At 43.5% G+C, this 19,922-nt stretch overlaps 2 protein-coding genes across 2 annotated transcripts; one reads left to right on the top strand and one right to left on the bottom strand.

Moving 5' to 3' along the window:
* Positions 1-969: 969 nt before the first annotated feature.
* Positions 970-7,963, top strand: LOC115109940 (zinc-binding protein A33-like). Its single transcript, XM_029635190.2, has 6 exons — positions 970-1,460; positions 2,389-2,484; positions 2,640-2,870; positions 3,014-3,036; positions 4,084-4,202; positions 4,347-7,963. The coding sequence occupies exons 1-6, from the start codon at positions 1,059-1,061 to the stop codon at positions 4,886-4,888; spliced, it is 1,413 nt and encodes a 470-aa protein (XP_029491050.1). The 5' UTR covers positions 970-1,058; the 3' UTR covers positions 4,889-7,963.
* On the bottom strand, positions 5,895-19,810 carry LOC115110833 (long-chain fatty acid transport protein 1-like). The gene is made up of 13 exons (XM_029636756.2): positions 19,325-19,810; positions 18,732-18,899; positions 18,134-18,528; positions 16,495-16,662; positions 12,838-12,907; positions 10,662-10,753; positions 10,390-10,499; positions 10,047-10,256; positions 9,694-9,820; positions 9,367-9,504; positions 9,041-9,205; positions 8,199-8,345; positions 5,895-8,053 (listed from the first exon to the last, which is right to left on the bottom strand). The coding sequence occupies exons 2-13, from the start codon at positions 18,896-18,898 to the stop codon at positions 7,896-7,898; spliced, it is 1,947 nt and encodes a 648-aa protein (XP_029492616.1). The 5' UTR covers position 18,899; positions 19,325-19,810; the 3' UTR covers positions 5,895-7,895.
* Positions 19,811-19,922: the final 112 nt, after the last annotated feature.

Here is a 19,922-nt window from a genome sequence, read left to right as displayed (position 1 = left end):
AAAACCCATGATTCTGATTTGAATGAGAGCATCAGGCACCAGAAAGCTGGACAGAACAACAAAATGAATACATTAAAGGGATAGTTTGCTTTTTTAAACGTTTGGCTTGTTTTCAACTTCCCCAGGGTGTTGTTGTTTCCACCAAACCGTTTTTAACACCCTAGCTTGAAAATGAGCTAATCTTTAAAAAAGCAAACTATCCTTTTAAGACATTATAGGTCTTACAAATGCATTACAACCACATCATAATGCATTATACCTGTAGGCTTTGGGTAAAGTGTTACCAACAAATGCAGGTTAGACATTTACAGTGACTTAAATGGACTTATTTAGGACAAAATAAAAGTAAATTATGGCCCGTTTGTACAACAATTTAGTATTTTAAGATATTGTAGACCCTGGGCTGTTTTTAGGACAGGGATTTGTCAAATGTTAGACCCAGCACTTAGTCAAGGCTAAGTTGGACTGTGGAAAACTTTGCAGGGGTCAGTGGAGGGGTATTTTCTTACCCTCCTCCCTCCCACCTAATACATTCTCTACTTCTATTAATACTCACCGTCTTTCCATCTTTTCTTGGTTATTGTGTTTCTTCCCAGAGATCCCAGATGGACCGTATCATTCTTCTGGAATACGCTGGCCCCACCAGTCTTGTGACTTATTAAATGATCAAATGAGTATTGCATCACCCTCATCAAAATGTTATTGGCTGTATAAGGCAGACCCCCTTGCATCATCACTCTGTAGTGCCAATCTCCACCTTTCCAACAACACTGATCTCAGAACACTGCGTCAATGAAATGGGACTATCACTCACTCTCTGGTCTTCCTCCAAAGATATCTGGTGGATAGCTGTGATTTATCATGCAGTGGGAGGTGTTTATTTGCATATCCACTACTCAAGCCAATGGAAGCCCTATGGACATATTCATTTCCTTTAAGCATTAAAGTTTAACTGAGGTAGACCCCAGAGAACCCCAGCAACAGCGGTGGGAGGAGCATAGTAACCTTATCTGACCCTGCTGCTGCTCCAGCCCTGTTTTAAAAACCTGACAGGCAGAATGACGTCCAGGCACCGCGAAGACAATCTCTCCTGCCCCCTCTGTGGAATTATCTTCAACCAACCCGTTGTGCTCTCCTGCAGACACAGGTTCTGTAAAACATGCCTCCAAGACAGCTGGAGTACCCAGGACAGTGAGGACGACTGCCTCTCCTGCCCTCTATGCTGGAGACGTTCCTGCATGAATGAGATTGTGGTAAACACCATTCTGGAGAAGACCTGCGAGTCCTTCAGGAAGGAGATGAGCAGCAGGAATAACCCTATGGGGTGTAAGGAACATGGAGAGACGCTCTCACTCTTCTGTCTGGACGATCTGCAGCCCATCTGTGTTGCGTGCCAGACGTCGGCGGTACACAAGGGGCACAGGCTCTACCCCATTGGGGAAGGTGCACACGACTGTAAGGTAGGCGAACACATCCTTGGTTGTCTTCACTGTGCCGTCAGTGTCACTGTCACTGAATGTGTCACTCATCATCCATACCCTCGCTCTTAACTTTGTCAGAGGGAAACTAACTTTCATCTGTATGTTCAGTCTCATCTAACCTCCAGCTGCCATCCTTTACCGCCCGCATTGTCAAATAACGCTCAAAACTTTCACAAGTTACTAAACCAGCAGCACTTCTTTCATCATTAAAAGGAATATATTAGTTTTTTAGTTTTTTGTTTGACAGTTTTGTTTTGTAAAACCGTGTGTGTTATAGAAACCATCTTTGACACAGTGGGATGGTTAACAGGGGGGTTTGGAAAAGTTGATCATTCTATTAATACATTCATATGTTGGTTTGGTCGATGCTTGGGCCCCTGGGAGGAATGAAACCAGATCCCAGCTCTCTCAAGTGTACCCATCTACGTTCCCCTCCTCCCCTGGCCCACCAGCTGTCCTTGACCCTGTTCTAGGAACAAGAAACATTTTAATGTTAGAATTTAATTCTCAAAGACAACATCAACAGAGCATGGATCATGAGCTTCAGTGTACCTCAATGCAGAAAACTCCATGTCCAAACGTTCTATACATTGCTCTGGAACGTTGACTTTCTGAATCTGTGTGTAGTCTTTTGTTTCATCATCGTCTCCACCCTCGATGTCACTTAGTCACATGATCCAGACTCTGTTAATGTTGCCGTGGCATTAGCTAGGTCCAGCTATCAATTGATCTGGATCTTCCAGTCAAGGAGGCATTGAGAACCTTTACACATGCAGCTGAATGCTGTGATGGGGCTGCGATGCAGAGGTACCTGTCAGTTGAAAGCAACACATTGCGCTGCTGGCTTATGGCCAGCCTGACCCTGTAGTATGTGTTAAAGTGTAAATATCTTGCCTTTACATTCCAGGAGGAACTCAAAACTGCATTGACCCCATTGAAGGAGAAGCTGCAGCTGTTCAAGAAGGCTATGGTCGTCTGTGATCAAACGGCAGAGCACATCAAGGTGGGGTATTGTATTTCTAGCACTTTAGAAAGATTTTGTTGGTCTCCTTTCTGGATCAATACATCTTCTAATGCTCATGGAACCCATCATCAGTAATGTAACCTGGGTTCATTGAGGGTTTCAGGTCTTTCATGTCTAAACATGTCTAATTCCAGAACCAGGTTGAGCATACTGAAAGGCAGATAAAGGAAGAGTTTGAAACCCTTCGCCAGTTCCTGAGAGATGAGGAGGCAGCCAGATTGAATGCTCTGAAGGCAGAGGAGGATCAGAAGAGTCTGCTTCTAAAGGAGAAGATTGAGGAGATGTCCAACGAACTGACGTCCCTCTCAAACACCATCAGAACCGTAGAGCAAGAGATGAGGTCTCAGGACATCCCATTCCTACAGGTATACACAGTATGAAGTTAAACCCTACTTACAGTACAAAGGGATGTCCCAAAGCAAAATAAAGACTCAAATATAGAAACATAACATGCATGTGGAATATTGTAGCTGTCCATCTAAAAGTGATACATTTACTTGCTTTTCAGAACTACAAGGATATCATCAAGAGGTAAGTGGAGTCAGGAATAGCCATTCATTTGACCCACGGGTTGATGTCATGAGCTAACAGAAGCAAAATACAAAAATAGACAGAGACCCATACTGCCTCACTATCATGTGCCCATAATATACTACTGAAAACAGTCATCTAGCTAGTGAATGTGGCAGACACATCTAAGGCTAATGTGTGTTTCCAGATTCAATTATTTTCTTAACTTAGGCCTAGAATCAATCAGATCAATCTTTAACCAGTGATAGGCGACACCTGCATTGCTGATGTTTTGGCGGTATCGAAGGTGTAACTGTAGGAGCTGTCAAAATGGTGAGCAGATGCTCTTGCTCATAGTCACAAAGCCACACCCCTCCCACTCACGTCGAAAGTTTAAAATGAGAAAGTTTAGGCAATATAGAAATAATGACAGTCAAATAGAAAATCATAAAACTAAATAATGAGGATTTGTATCAGCCTAATTGAGGTGTAGATTACATCTCAAATTCAAGGTATCAAAATTGTAAACAAGGCAACTCCGTGCAGCCAATAGCAATGTCCACTTTAGGTGTAATGCCAGGAGCCGCTTGTGTATTTGACAGCTCTAACACAGTTCCACCTCCAACACCGTCAAAACAACAGCTATGCGGATGTCGGCTTAAGAGTAACTGATTGAATAGAGCTTTTAAAGGTAGACTCAGCGATATGAAGCAGGTGCACAAAGTAAACAGCATACAACAACTAAGAGCGTTGAAGCGCGAGGCTATACTTCTTAGCTGTTTTGGTACCTACGACGCTCTAGCAGCATGAAGCGAACCCATGCACATATAGATACTGTGTATGACTGTGTGAAAGTTGCATCTCGCTCATCGCAATATCTGCGGTGCTGCTCGTGGCAATGTAATTTCACTGAGTCTACCTTTAATAAAAACAGATCATCATGTTAAAATGAACTTTACTTTGACACAAAATAGCAATAAATATGATACAATCAATCATACATCAATTTCATGGTAAAAGAAGATATATTTTCGCTGGTATAATAGACAGGATTTGTCGTCATTCCAGAACCTGGAATATGCCGCTGGATCCAAAGATGATTCCTGGAACTCTGATTGATGTGGCAAAGCACCTGGGTTCTGTAAAGTTCAACATCTGGGACAAGATGAAGAGCATCATTCAATATAGTGAGTATTAATCAAATATGAGTCGGTAGAAGTGACTGTACTGTTTCCTCACAGGAAATAAAGTTATTTAATTTAATCTCAGTTCTGCTCTTTCTATCATCTCTGTCTTCCATTTGAGGCTCATATCTTCCCCTCTCTCCCCAGCTCCTGTGACTCTGGACCCCAACACAGCCGCTAGCTGCTTCATCCTGTCTGAGGATCTGACTGTGGTCCAGTGCTGCTCCCAGGTCTTCAAGCTCCCAAACAACCCCGAGAGGTTTGACATCAGTGCTGAGTTACTGGGCTCTGAGGGGTTCTGCTCTGGCCGCCACAGCTGGGAGGTAGAGGTAAAGGCTAACACATACTGGGTGGTAGGTGTGGCCAGCGAGTCCATCAACAGGAAGGGCAAGCACGTGCTGACGCCAGCCGAGGGCTTCTGGACTATACGCTTCCGCAACGGCGAGCACAAGGCGTGCACGGCACCGTGGGCGCCCTTGACCATGATGAGGAAGGAGCCTCAGGTCATCAGGGTGGTGTTGGACATGGACAGGGGCAAGGTGACCTTCTTTGACCCCCGGGAGAGGACGCCCCTCTATACGTTTACAGACCTCATCTCACCCCGGGTGTTTCCTTACTTCTGCACTGCCTGTAAGGAACACCCACTGAGACTGCTGCCCGTCAGGCTGTCTGCTGCTGTGGTGCTCTAGAGGGCTCCATGGGGGTTCATTACTAACAAGCAGTGGAGGCTCAATTACTTACAGAAAGATCCAGTTGAGTTTACTACCTAGTCCAAGATGATGAAGGCTGATCACTTGGGACAGTCTGGAATAAAGCATGTAATGGTCTTATGTTTGTGAGTATTATGTGTCTACAGATGATATACACTGAGTATACCAAACATTAGGAACAACTTCCTAATATTGAGTTGCACCCCCTTTGTCCTCAGAACAGCCTCAATTTGTCAGGGCATGGACTCTACAGGGTGTCGAACACATTCCACGGGGATGCTGGCTCATGTTGACTCCAATGTTTCCCACAGCTCTGTCATGTTGGCTGGATATCCTTTGGGTGATGGATCATTCTTGATATACACAGGAAACTGTTTAGCGTGAAACACCCAGCAGCGTTGCAGTTCTAAACACTCAAACCGGTGCCACTGGCACCTAAAACCATACTCCATTTATATTGCCCATTCACTCTCTGAATAGCACATATACACAATTGTCTCAAGGCATAAAAGTATTTCTTTAACCCATCTCTTCCCCTTCATCTACACTGATTGAAGTAGATTTAACAAGTGATTTAAATAAGGCATCATAGCTTTCACCTGGTCAGTGTATGTCATGGAAAGAGTAGGTGTTCCTATTGTTTTGGACAGTCAGTGTATGTCATGGAAAGAGTAGGTGTTCCTATTGTTTTGGACAGTCAGTGTATGTCATGGAAAGAGTAGGTGTTCCTATTGTTTTGGACAGTCAGTGTATGTCATGGAAAGAGTAGGTGTTCCTATTGTTTTGGACAGTCAGTGTATGTCATGGAAAGAGTAGGTGTTCCTATTGTTTTGGACAGTCAGTGTACATGTTGACTTGAAAAGGTAGCAAGTCTTGAAATAGGTAGACCTGAAACTAGTTAGCAGCCCTAAAAAGGTACAAGTTTGTCCTAGAATGCCAGAGCCCTTATAACTCTGTTCTGAAACACAAAATAAAATAACACTGGTGTCTTTTACAAACCTTTATTTTGAGTTACACCTAAACAAATGTATGAAAATGGAGACCTAGAATAATGTTCCCAATCAATTCTATCTACAATATTACTCTGAGAAATTGCTTTATTACATAATAATAGGGCAACCATGATCGCTGACTAATTGACAGATTTTGAAGATATTGTTTAAATAATGCTCTTATGTATTGGAGTTCCCTAGTCAGGTTAAGCATAAAACCCCAATAGTTCCAGGACACACAGGGCTTCCACAGGGTTCCCACAAGGCACATAATATCAATGTGTGTGAACCTGAGTGGTCAGTCAGTGCATATCATCCATTACTTCAAACATGTTACGTAATCGGGTTAAGTTTTACATAAAAAAAATGTAATCTCGCAATCAAAACTCCTACAGTTAGTGTTCGGAATAAGAGGCATGTTCTATCATACTACTAACACACAGGTAGCAACACCTCATCCAACATGGACACTCAAGTATTGCTAAAAACCTGTTCAGTATTTTGTTCTTTACATGGTGGCACACTACTATTACAAGGTTGGGAGCAAATAGCCTGGAACACAATCTTCAAGAGACTGGTATCTCAACGACTGTGGTATATTCAGTCCCAGCTCTCATTTCCTTTACACTCTCATTGTAACAAACAGACAAATGCTGTCATTGTAACAGACATCCTGGTTTAATGTGAAAACTTGCTCTGCTCTATGTGCATTGTAGTGTTGAAGGCTTGAACGTTTTCATTTGGCTAAACTAAGAAACAACACAAATGAAGAAATACAAAAGGGGGAAAAAGCCCTCATCCAACCTTGTCCTTGGACGTTATTGATAGTGTTAAAAGATGGTTTTGTAACAGTACTAAGGTTTCCCTATTGATTGATCAGTAGCCCTTCAGTCCCCTGATCTAGACTAGATCCAGGGAGAAACACTAATACATGGAGACTTCAGCAATAACACTACTTAAAGCCTGCAGGTGTACTGCTTTATAACGTGTTCTAAGCACAGATGAGCCTTTATAATATGTTATTTTCCACAACGTATGAAAATATCAACTGACAAAATTGCTGGATGTTTAGACAGGATCATTATGAGTTGATAAGACATTATAAGGGGTCATGCATGCTTATGACAAGTCTTACAATGCATTATAAAGGCATGATAAGGCTTTTCCACTCCAGCATATCACAGTCTCCAGTATCTGACACCTTGACAGTCACTTTCTTAAAGCCGGTGTGCACTACATGACTTTCATGATCCTAACATGGCTGAGCCTCTCGCACTAAACGACCGTCTTTCCTGTAGTATTTTGTTGTCTTGCCAACGTAGTGATGCCACACTAAACCATGTGGCACAGACAGGGCTCACACACTAAACCATGTGGCACAGACAGGGCTCACACACTAAACCATGTGGCACAGACAGGGCTCACACACTAAACCATGTGGCACAGACAGGGCTCACACACTAAACCATGTGGCACAGACAGGGCTCACACACTAAACCATGTGGCACAGACAGGGCTTACACACTAAACCATGTGGCACAGACAGGGCTCACACACTAAACCATGTGGCACAGACAGGGCTCACACACTAAACCATGTGGCACACAGGGCTCACACACTAAACCATGTGGCACAGACAGGGCTCACACACTAAACCATGTGGCACAGACAGGGCTCACACACTAAATCATGTGACACAGACAGGGCTCACACACTAAACCATGTGGCACAGACAGGGCTTACACAGTAGACCATGTGGCACAGACCGGGCTCACACACTAAACCATGTGGCACAGACAGGGCTCACACAGTAGACCATGTGGCACAGACCGGGCTCACACACTACAAGATTCCTCACTTGGTCGTGAGGATTGTCCATACCACCGTGTCTCGCGAAAACAGTTATGTGATTAGATTTAACGTAGCTACAACAAGCTGTGGCTCAAAGCAGTCTCATAAACGTGTTGTGTAAACCCAGCTTAAAATAGTCCATCTCATAGAGCCATTCTACCCTCCACTATAGCACTGTGTAGCTCCTCATTCACAGCCTCATAACGCCCTGCTCTGGAGTTCAAAAAGTAAATCTGGTCGGTTGATAAGCGTGGATCGTATCCCTCCCTCTGCAACCGGGTCTTCTGGATTTTAAAGGTACCTAGGAGGGAAAGAAAGAAAATAGGTCATTAATATATTTGATTATTTCTTGGAATGAGCATTAGACGCTTCCTGCAAGGCCTTGTAAAAAAATACAATTGATGGATATTTCACATTAGAATTAGCCTTGTGTCCAGTCCACTCACCTGTGGTGTCTACTTGTGGGGAGATGCGTAGGAACACGGGACGGGCGTAAGGGGGCAGGGCCTGTTGGACCTCTCGCAGGAACGCATCACAGTCAAATGTCCCTGTTGGGTCTGCGATGGCAGCCATCCCTGCCTTCCCTTCCACATCTACGGGGAGACAAACAACACGCCAGGCTTTTCACAACACCATGCTGCAAAGGGCCAAAGTCTTCCTAATCACACAACCTCCCTGTAGACTGGTCCAGTTTAACATTTATTTAACAGGGACAATGCTGTCAAATCAACATTTAAAAAGTCCCAATTCAGCTGTTCTTACATCAATATCAAATCATTTCTGGGTAACAATTAATAACAATAGTGATATTTTTCCATTAAAATTTTTAAAAAAATAAACAAATTGCTTTTTTTTTGTTAGCAAAAAACAATTTCTCAAGCAAGAATTTTGCCTGGGAGTGGTTTGAGTGTAGAGGAGACAACTGAAAACTAGCTGTTACTGGCAGAGAGGTTTGGAACTCTTATTGGTCGATTAACTAGAATTACCACCTGGTGATGTCACCAGGCAAGCCGAAACTCCACCCATGCAAAACCTGCTGATTATAAGTTCCTGTGTAGATTATATTTTCAACCAGCAACTATCAGGAAATAGCACTGGTCAATTTTGTTAACACTTTTACAGAGTTTGTTTCATCAGCTGTACAATGATCAGCTGTACAATGATACAAAACACAGGAAAAACAGAATTTTGACTGCACTGGGCCTTTAAGTGGAGAGTAACTCCTGGTTTCAACTCCCGTCACTATCATACATGTAACATGGTGCACATAATGTGAACTTCATCTCACCTGGTACAGATACCCCATACACAGCCACATCGGCCTGGCCCAGCAGACCACTCAGTGTTCCCTCCACCTCGGTGGTGGAGACGTTCTCTCCTCTCCAGCGGAACGTGTCTCCACTGCGGTCCCGGAAGTACATGTAGCCCAGCTCATCCATCACCAACACATCCCCTGGTAGGAGGCAGAGAGGTGAGTTGATGACAAATCACATTGTGGTAAAAATAATAAAAAGATAATGACTGATATAATAGCATTAATTCCAAGTATGATAATCGAAATAAACATTAAATCGACAATTATTGTTTAATCACACTAAGAGCCTGTGGGTTTACCTGACAGATATGCCGAGTCATTTTTCTTGAAGACGTTGTTGGCAATCTTCTTCCTGGTGGCATCCTGGTTGGCGTAGCCATCAAACCTCCGTAGCGGGTCCTGTTGGTTGATCCTTCCCACCAGCAGCCCTGGCTCCCCTGGAGAGGTCAATCCCATGGAGAGGTCAATCTATCCAAGTCTAGTTATGAATCCCTTTTTACATTTTTCACAACATGCTTTACAGTTACCCAGGTTAACATTCACACAGTTGGTTTTGTAAAAGTCCTATATTTATCGATATCGCGTCTAAAAATGTAGACTTTCGATATCGGTGCTCATTTACTTACCAGGACGGCAGGGCACACACAGGCCGTGCCTGTCCCTCACCAGCTCTGTGGTCTCCTCATCCACTTTCATGAGGCAGATTGGGTACACATTGGGCAGGATGCGGCTGTTGAACCCACAAGCTCCCACCTTGTCAGTGGAGAAGACATAAAAAGTATTTGATACCACAGGAAGAGCCTTTTATGTAAATGTTATGTAAATAAGAAATAATAATGGCCCAAGAATAGATCATTGAGGTACACAGCATTGTATTGTGGCTCTATAAAAGTTGTCGTCTTTAGCAAAAATATATTGCTCTCTATTATTTACATACTTGTTGATTAAGGCAGTTGACAACATTACCCATGACCCCTACCTTGCCGTCCATGTTGGCGATGCTACAGTTGCATTCAGTGGCTCCGTAGAACTCCCCAACCTGGGCCACCCCAAAGCGCTCGGTGAAGGCCTCCCAGACGCTAGGGCGCAGCCCATTCCCCACCGCCAGGCGAACCCGGTGACCCTTCTCAGAAGGCCGCACCGGCTGGGACAGCAGGTAGCGACAGATCTCCCCTATGTACTGCACCACCTAGTGGACGGATGGGGAACAGCATTCAATGCGGGTTTCAATCAAAACTCTTGTAGCTGCACATCGACCACCTAAGAGTCAGATGTTCTTCCTATGCTCATAGAAAAGGATACACAAGCTTTTTTCTACTTACAGTGCAGTTGTGCTTGATGCAATCTTCCCAGAAGCGACTGGCTGAGAATTTCTTCTTCACCACCACAGTGAGTCCATTGATGAGACACTGGCCTACACCCATGATATTACCTGTAAAGGAAAGGAACATTGGACAGCCAGTGAGGGTGACAGGTTGAGGAGGAGAATCAGGACCACACTGTCAGACCAAACCAAATGACTCCTGAAAGACAGTGGAAGGTGATGGGACAGAAGCAAAAGATGGAGAGATGGATGAAGAGAAGACACACACACCTGCAGAGTGGTAGAGGGGAAGGCAGTCGTAGATGATGTCATCCTGGCGCATGCGGAAAGCATGGTAGCCAAAAGCAGCGATACGGTAATACCTGAAGATAGAACACAAAAAGGATTCAATAATCTGAAAGAGCTGAAAAATCTGGACCCCTACAAATCAGCCGGGCTAGACAATCTGGATCCTTTCTTTCTAAAATTATCTGCCGAAATTGTTGCCACCCCTATTACTAGCCTGTTCAACCTCTCTTTCGTGTCATCTGAGATTCCCAAAGATTGGAAAGCAGCTGCGGTCATCCCCCTCTTCAAAGGGGGGGACACTCTTGACCCAAACTGCTACAGACCTATATCTATCCTACCATGCCTTTCTAAGGTCTTCGAAAGCCAAGTCAACAAACAGATTACCGACCATTTCGAATCTCACCATACCTTCTCTGCTATGCAATCTGGTTTCAGAGCTGGTCATGGGTGCACCTCAGCCACGCTCAAGGTCCTAAACGATATCTTAACCGCCATCGATAAGAAACATTACTGTGCAGCCGTATTCATTGATCTGGCCAAGGCTTTCGACTCTGTCAACCACCGCATCCTCATCGGCAGACTCGACAGCCTTGGTTTCTCAAATGATTGCCTCGCCTGGTTCACCAACTACTTCTCTGATAGAGTTCAGTGTGTCAAATCGGAGGGTCTGCTGTCCGGACCTCTGGCAGTCTCTATGGGGGTGCCACAGGGTTCAATTCTTGGACCGACTCTCTTCTCTGTATACATCAATGAGGTCGCTCTTGCTGCTGGTGAGTCTCTGATCCACCTCTACGCAGACGACACCATTCTGTATACTTCCGGCCCTTCTTTGGACACTGTTAACAACCCTCCAGGCAAGCTTCAATGCCATACAACTCTCCTTCCGTGGCCTCCAATTGCTCTTAAATACAAGTAAAACTAAATGCATGCTCTTCAACCGATCGCTACCTGCACCTACCCGCCTGTCCAACATCACTACTCTGGACGGCTCTGACTTAGAATACGTGGACAACTACAAATACTTAGGTGTCTGGTTAGACTGTAAACTCTCCTTCCAGACCCATATCAAACATCTCCAATCCAAAGTTAAATCTAGAATTGGCTTCCTATTTCGCAACAAAGCATCCTTCACTCATGCTGCCAAACATACCCTTGTAAAATTGACCATCCTACCAATCCTCGACTTTGGCGATGTCATTTACAAAATAGCCTCCAATACCCTACTCAACAAATTGGATGCAGTCTATCACAGTGCAATCCGTTTTGTCACCAAAGCCCCATATACTACCCACCATTGCGACCTGTACGCTCTCGTTGGCTGGCCCTCGCTTCATACTCGTCGCCAAACCCACTGGCTCCATGTCATCTACAAGACCCTGCTAGGTAAAGTCCCCCTTATCTCAGCTCGCTGGTCACCATAGCATCTCCCACCTGTAGCACACGCTCCAGCAGGTATATCTCTCTAGTCACCCCCAAAACCAATTCTTTCTTTGGCCGCCTCTCCTTCCAGTTCTCTGCTGCCAATGACTGGAACGAACTACAAAAATCTCTTAAATTGGAAACACTTATCTCCCTCACTAACTTTAAGCACCAACTGTCAGAGCATCTTACAGATTACTGCACCTGTACATAGCCCACCTATAATTTAGCCCAAACAACTACCTCTTTCCCAACTGTATTTAATTTATTTATTTATTTTGCTCCTTTGCACCCCATTATTTTTATTTCTACTTTGCACATTCTTCCATTGCAAAACTACCATTCCAGTGTTTTACTTGCTATATTGTATTTACTTTGCCACCATGGCCTTTTTTGCCTTTACCTCCCTTCTCACCTAATTTGCTCACATTGTATATAGACTTGTTTTTTTTTACTGTATTATTGACTGTATGTTTGTTTTACTCCATGTGTAACTCTGTGTCGTTGTATGTGTCGAACTGCTTTGCTTTATCTTGGCCAGGTCGCAATTGTAAATGAGAACTTGTTCTCAACTTGCTTACCTGGTTAAATAAAGGTGAAAAAAAAAAAAAAAAAAATCAAATACATGAATGCAGTGGGTGCTAAGCTATGCTATAGCATTGGGAATTACTATACGCAGAAATACACCAGACAAGTGTCTCGCTGCTGGATATTAGAATGCTGAGACTGAGAGACTCACCGACTGTGCACCACTATGGCAGCTTTAGGGAGTCCTGTGGTGCCTGAGGTGTATATATAGAACAGACGATCTGTTGGGGTTGGTGGTTGTGGGGGAGGATGGAGAGAGGAAAGGGTGAAGGAGAGGGTGAAGAGAAGGAGAGGGGGGGAAATGGGAGGGTGGAGGAAGGATAAAAGGAAGGGAGGGAAGAGGGAAGCAGGAGAGGATGATGAGAGGAAGGGAAGGTTAAATAACATGACTGAAACAACACATTCTATTTACAACAGTGAGACTGATACTCACAACCACAGAGAGACAAGTGGTAACTGGTACCCATGCAAACCAAGATGCGGACCCCCACTCACACTGTCCTAAATGAGAGCACAGAGACCCCAGATATTTAGCAAAATCCTGGCATCTCCATAATACTCTCCGGGGTGGCCAATTGACTGACGGGGCTGCCCACTGATACACCTGAGACTGACTAAGCAATACCCTAGAGAAAGTTCCCCAAACTTCTCCTCGAGTACTCCCAGCCTGGTCCACTTATTCAATCTATTCCCGTTCTAGCACACCTGATAAAAATAAATAAATATATACAGTTGAAGTCGGAAGTTTACATACACTTAGGTTGGAGTCATTAAAACTCGTTTTCAACCACTCCACAAATTTCTTGTTAACAAACTATTGTTTTTGCAAGTCCATTAGGACATCTACTTTCTGCATGACAAGTAATTTTTTAAACAATTGTTTACAGTCAAATTATTTAATTGTATCACAATTTCAGTGGGTCAGAAGTTTACATACACTAAAGTTGACTGTGTCTTTAAACAGCTTGGAAAATTCCAGAAAATTATGTCATGGCTTTAGAAGCTTCTGATGGGCTAACTGATTGGCTAACTGACATAACTTGAATCAATTGGAGGTGTACCTGTGGATGTATTTCAAGGCCTACCTTCAAACACAGTGCCTCTTTGCTTGACATCATGGGAAAATAAAAATAAATCAGCCAAGGAATCGGAAAAAAAATTGTAGACCACAAGTCTGGTTCATTCTTGGGAGCAATTTCCAAACACCTGAAGGTAGCACGTTCATCTGTACAAACAATAGTACGCAAGTATAAACATCATGGGACCACGCAGCCGGCGTACCGCTCAGGAAAAATATGCATTCTGTCTCCTAGAGATGAACGTACTTTGGTGCGAAAAGTGCAAATCAATCCCAGAACAACAGCAAAGGACCTTGTGAAGATGCTGGATATCCACTGTATCCACTGTAAAACGAATCCTATATCAACATATTCTGAAAGGCCGCTCAGCAAGGAAGAAGCCACTGCTCCAAAACCGCCATAAAAAAGCCTCTGGTCTGATGAAACAAATATATAATTTTTGGGCCATAATGACCATCGTTATGTTTGGAGGAAAAAGCGGGAGGCTTGCAACCCGAAGAACACCATCCCAAACGTGAAGCACAGGGGTGGCAGCATCATGTTGTGGGGGTGCTTTTCTGCAGGAGGGACTGGTGCACTTCACAAAATTGATGGCATCATGAGGTAGGAAAATGATGTGGATATATTGAAGCAACATCTCAAGACATCAGTCAGGAAGTTAAAGCTTGGTCGCAAATGGGTCTTCCAAATGGACAATGACCCCAAGTATACTTCCAAAGTTGTGGCAAAGTGGCTTAAGGACAACAAAGTCAAGGTATTGGAGTGGCCATCACAAAGCCCTGACCTCAATCCTTTAGAAAATTTGTGGGCAGAACTGAAAAAGCGTGTGCGAGCAAGGAGGCCTACAAACCTGACTCAGTTACACCAGCTCTGTCAGGGGGAATGGGAACAACTTAATGTGGGAAGCTTGTGGAAGGCTACCCTAAACGTTTGACCCAAGTTAACTTCTCTAGGGTAGGGGGCAGCATTTGGAATTTTGGATGAAAAGCATGCCCAAATTAAACTGCCTACTACTCAGGACCATAAGTTAAGATATGCATATAATTAGTAGATTTGGATAGACAACACTCTAAAGTTTCCAAAACTGAAAAAATAATGCCTGTGAGCATAACAGAACTGATTTGGCAGGCGAACACCTGAGAAAAATCCATTCAGGAAGTAAGATTTTTTGTTGTTGTTGTATTTTTCTATTCAATGTCATTACAGTATCCATTGACTCAGGACTCAAATTGCAGTTCCTATGCCTAGATGTCAACAGTCTTTAGAAATAGTTTCAGGCTTGTATTCTGAAAAATGAGGGAATAAGAGCAGTCAATGAGTGGACCCTGCCGTGTCACAGAGCTTTTTCATGCATGCGACCGAGAGAGTGCCTTTCTTGTTAACCTTTTATATTGACGACATTATTGTCCGGTTGAAATATTATCGATTATTTAGGCTAAAAACAACCTGAGGATTGAATATAAACATTGTTTGACAATTTGTATTGTTTTTTTGTCTGCCTGTTGTGACTGCGTTCGAGCCTGTGGATTAATGAAGAAAAAGCGAACAAACTGAGGTTTTCGGCTATAAAAGAGACTTTATCGAACAAAAGGAACATTTATTGCATAAATGAATGTCTTATGAGTGCAAACATATGAAGATCAAAGGTAAGTGATTAATTTTCTCTCCATTTCTGACTTGTGTAAGTAACTCTTCTACTTGGCTGGTTACTGTTTGTAATGATTTGTCTGCTGGGCTATGTTCTCAAATAATTGTAAAGTATGCTTTCGCCGTAAAGCATTTTTGAAATCTGAATCCGTGGTTGGATTCAAAAGAAGTTCATCTTTAAACCTATGTAAAATAGTTGTATCTTTTCTGAATGTTTATAATGAGCATTTCTGTATTTGAATTTGGCGCTCTGCAATCCTACTGGATGTTGGCCAGGTGGGACGCTAGCAATGCAGTGCCTTAGACCGCTGCGCCACTCAGGAGGCCTGATATATCTAATCAAGGGCTTGATGATTAGTTGACAGGTTAAATCAGGTACGCTAGAACTGGAATAAATCAAATACATGGAATTGGCTGAGGGTATGTGAGGAGAAGTTAATTTTCCCTGGAGATAAGTTCATACCAACAACACATTATTTACTCAAAGCTCAGCTGACACCTGGAGCTGTCAATCAAAGCCACATCTGCCCTAGACTGAATCTGTGACACGCATACCAAAAAATAACCAGGACTGAGTAGAATACAAAATCACCAGGAAATTGGGATAGATCAATCATCTTAGGGAAAGAGCTTCCAATTTAGTCTTGGTAATTACAGCTCTTTGTCTGAGCGAGACAGTGAGTGACAAGGGAAAGTGACTGAACTGTTTTATTTCACTTGAAAAAGTGAGGATGACAGTGGAATATTCATGTGGAAAACACACCATGCATACAGATCCATTTTTTTCTTGTGGCCATATTTTACCCATTAGCTCTGACCTACTAAGCTGTCAATGTGAGATGGGTATTAGCTGATAGTTGTTTTACATATGGCGAGATACATTTTATCTTGTTGGAGACTGGCCAGAGATTGTGAGGTATATGTTACCTTGGCAGCAAGAGAGCATAGTAGTGTGTAGTATTATGGTGTTATACACAATATTACATTCTGAAATGCTTCAAAATAAGTGTCCAGCCACAGGTATCTGTAAGTTATAGGAGACTGGATGAAGAATAAGATGTGAGGGGAAGGAGGACACTCACCATTGAAGCTCTTGGGTGGGATGCAGGAAGGAGGGGGCAGTGTAGGGGCCGAGGCCAGGATATAGTCCAGATTCTGGGCAGACAGGGAGGCCAGACAGTCTACACTGAGCTCTCCTGTACAAAACCGCACCATCGACGGGCTCAGGGATGAGCTCACCTCCAACATGGCTGAGGAGACAAAGAAAGAGAGGAGGGAGAGATAGGAGTGCGAGAAATAGAGGAAAGAGGCAGAGAGATGAGGCAGAGAGAAAGGGGGAGAAAGATGATGGGAGAGAGAGGGATAGAATAGGAATAGAATAGGAATAAAATCTATCGTTTAAGTTCCTTGCTCAGAACATGAGAACAAATTAAAGCTGGTGGTTCCTTTTAATACGAGTCTTTAATATTACCAGGTAAGAAGTTTTAGGTTGGAATTATAGGACGATTTATCTCTATACCATTTGTATTTCATATACCTTTGACTATTGGATGTTCTTATAGGCACTTTAGTATTGCCAGTGTAACAGTATAGCTTCTGTCCCTTTCCTCGCTCCTACCTGGGCTCGAACCAGGAACACATCGACAACAGCTACCCTCGAAGCATCGTTACCCATCACTCCACAAAAGCCGCAGCCCTTGCAGAGGGGAACAAATACTCTAAGTCTCAGAGAGAGTGACGTTTGAAACGCTATTAGCGAGCACCCCGCTAACCATTTCACATCGGTTACACCAGCCTAATCTCGGAAGTTGATAGGCTTGAAGCCATAAACAGCACAATGCTTGAAGCATTGCGAAGAGCTGCTGGCAAACACACTAAAGTGCTGTTTGAATGAATGCTTACAAGCCTGCTGCTGCCTACCATCGCTCAATCAAATATCAAATCATAGACTTAATAATAACATAATAACACACAGAAATACGAGCCTTAGGAAAATTAATATGGTCAAATCCGGAAACTATCATTTCGAAAATAAAACGTTTATTCTTTCAGTGAAATACAGAACCGTTCCGTATTTTATCTAACGGGTGGCATCCATAAGTCTAAATATTCCTGTTACGAGCCAGGCGGCCCAAACTGCTGCATATACCCTGACTCTGTTGCACAGAACGCAAGAGAAGTAACACAATTTCCCTAGTTAAAACATGTTCATCTTAGCAAGCAATAGTAACTAAATATGCAGGTTTAAAAATATATACTTGTGCATTGAGTTTAAGAAAGGCGTCGATGTTTATGGTTAGGTACACATTGGTGCAACGACAGTGCTTTTTTCGCAAATGCGATTGTTAAATCACCCGTTTGGCGAAGTAGGCTATGATTCAATGATAAATGAACAGGCACTGCATCGATTATATGCATCGCAGGACAAGCTAGATAAACTAGTAATATCATCAACTATGTGTAGTTAACTAGTGATTATGTTAAGATTGATTATTTTTTTCTAAGATACGGTTAATGCTAGCTAGCATCTTACCTTGGCTCCTTGCTGCACTTGCATAACAGTAGTCAGCCTGCAACGCAGTCTCCTCGTGGAGTGCAATTTAATCGGCCATGATCATGTCCAAAAATGCCGATTGTTATGAAAACGGCGCCAATTAATTGGCCATTCCAATTAATCGGTCGACCTCTACCCCAAACCCCACATTTCCAAATCCCACCTACCACCAGCCAGCTCGGCTCCGAACACGATCCCTCTGGACACAGACACTCCAACACAGTGCAGGAGAGCGTCCCTCCGCAGGTTGAAGTTGATGAGTGCTGCCTCCACCCCCACCTTGGCCAGGCCCAGCCAGAGAGCCACCTGCAAGGGCCGGCTCTCCATGAAGAGGGCCACCACATCACCCGGGGCCCAGCCCTGGGCCAGAGCCCATTGGGCCACAGCGTTAGACAGCAGGTCCAGCTGGGTGAAGGTCCACGTCTCTCCTGTGGCATCGTAGATGAGGGCAGGTTTATTTGGGTGCTGCTTCACCGTCTGGGCAAAGATGGAGGGGATATTGCTGTTGCGCCGTAGGTGGTGCCACAAGGCTATCTTGACTCGTAACAACACGTAAAGGCCACTGGAAGGAGTACAGAGAGGGAGATTAGTGAGGGAATGTTACTATTTTACCATTACCTATAGTGATGATGACTAACTAGTAAAAAGGTACATTTCCTGAAGAAAATGTGTGTGCCTGCTTCAGCAGTCTAAATGTGTTTTTTTTATGGTAGTAGAAGTTGACGCAAGCACACTACATATTCTTAACAAATTAAAGGCACTCACTTTAGGTCTCTTTTGGCAGTACGGACTACGATGTAGAGGTACTTCCAACCACCTGTGCCCAGAAAGACCCCGAAGCCTGCCGCTAAGCTCCAGGACCAGGGGACCCCGAAGAGACGCAGCAGACCCAGCGATCCCAGAGACAAAGAGGCACTCGCTGCATTGCGCATCCTAGCAGTGGAGAGGAGTTTCAAAGGGTTATAAGGGTGGGATAAGTGAGCGAGACAGGCCTACAGCATGGTGTTAAAATGTAATGGCAGAGGGGTAAGGATAGAGGGTGTACTACACGTGGCAGTGGAGGACAGAGGTAAGAGTGCATTTGGACCAGTCTCTCTTATAAAAATGACTAACTTGACTGTAAATGACTACCTAACTTGACTAATTTCAACAGTGAAAATTTAAATATTTGTAATTAATTAAAATTAAATGCGAGGTAGCCTCGACCTTATAGCATGGTTTATAGGATTACATACTGTATAGTTGGTGTTTGAACCGTGATTTATTTGTTATTTTAGGCAGGCTAGTTAAAGTGCACTGTGCAAAAATGTTATCATATAATGCAGCGTTGCCTACAGAGCGTAGGCCTGGTCTCTTACCTATGATCATACACGACCCGACGACGAACTATTTGAGAGTGATGTCCTTAACCTTTCACCTAGTAACCGAGTATTCTACAAAACGTTCAATAGCGCTTTAGCCACTATCAGGCTTGTATACAAATTAGAATCGCCACCACACGCTGTTGAGTTCGTTGCAAGGATAACATTTATCATTTGAAATATTGCTACATTAATACGTATCTAAACGTTACAACAGTTTAACTGTCACCGCACCAAATTGCTATTAGAACAACGCCTCATGTAACAATGCATCAATTTATGAACATCAAATGCATATCCTACGCGCTCTAAATAATTCCGAAACAGATTCACTAAATGATGAATGACTAGACAGTTAATGGATACTTATCTATTTGTAGTAGCCGAAATATAAGAATCACAGTACTGTGTACTCCATATTGAATGTTATTGCATTGCGACGACCCCCAACAGCACCGCCCAAATAGTATCGTCCTTTCTCTGTGAACTCAGACATTAGCTCCTCATCGAATTACCGACTCAATCCCATTGGCCGATGTTATGATGGACGAAGGAGAATCCGCCTCTTGGCCCGCCTGTTTCAGGTTCACTTCAT

This window comes from Oncorhynchus nerka, linkage group LG26 (genome assembly GCF_034236695.1).
Source record: "Oncorhynchus nerka isolate Pitt River linkage group LG26, Oner_Uvic_2.0, whole genome shotgun sequence".
NCBI classification, from domain to species: domain Eukaryota; kingdom Metazoa; phylum Chordata; class Actinopteri; order Salmoniformes; family Salmonidae; genus Oncorhynchus; species Oncorhynchus nerka.
Note: the sequence above shows the minus strand (reverse complement) of the source record. Positions and strands in the feature narration are given on the sequence as shown.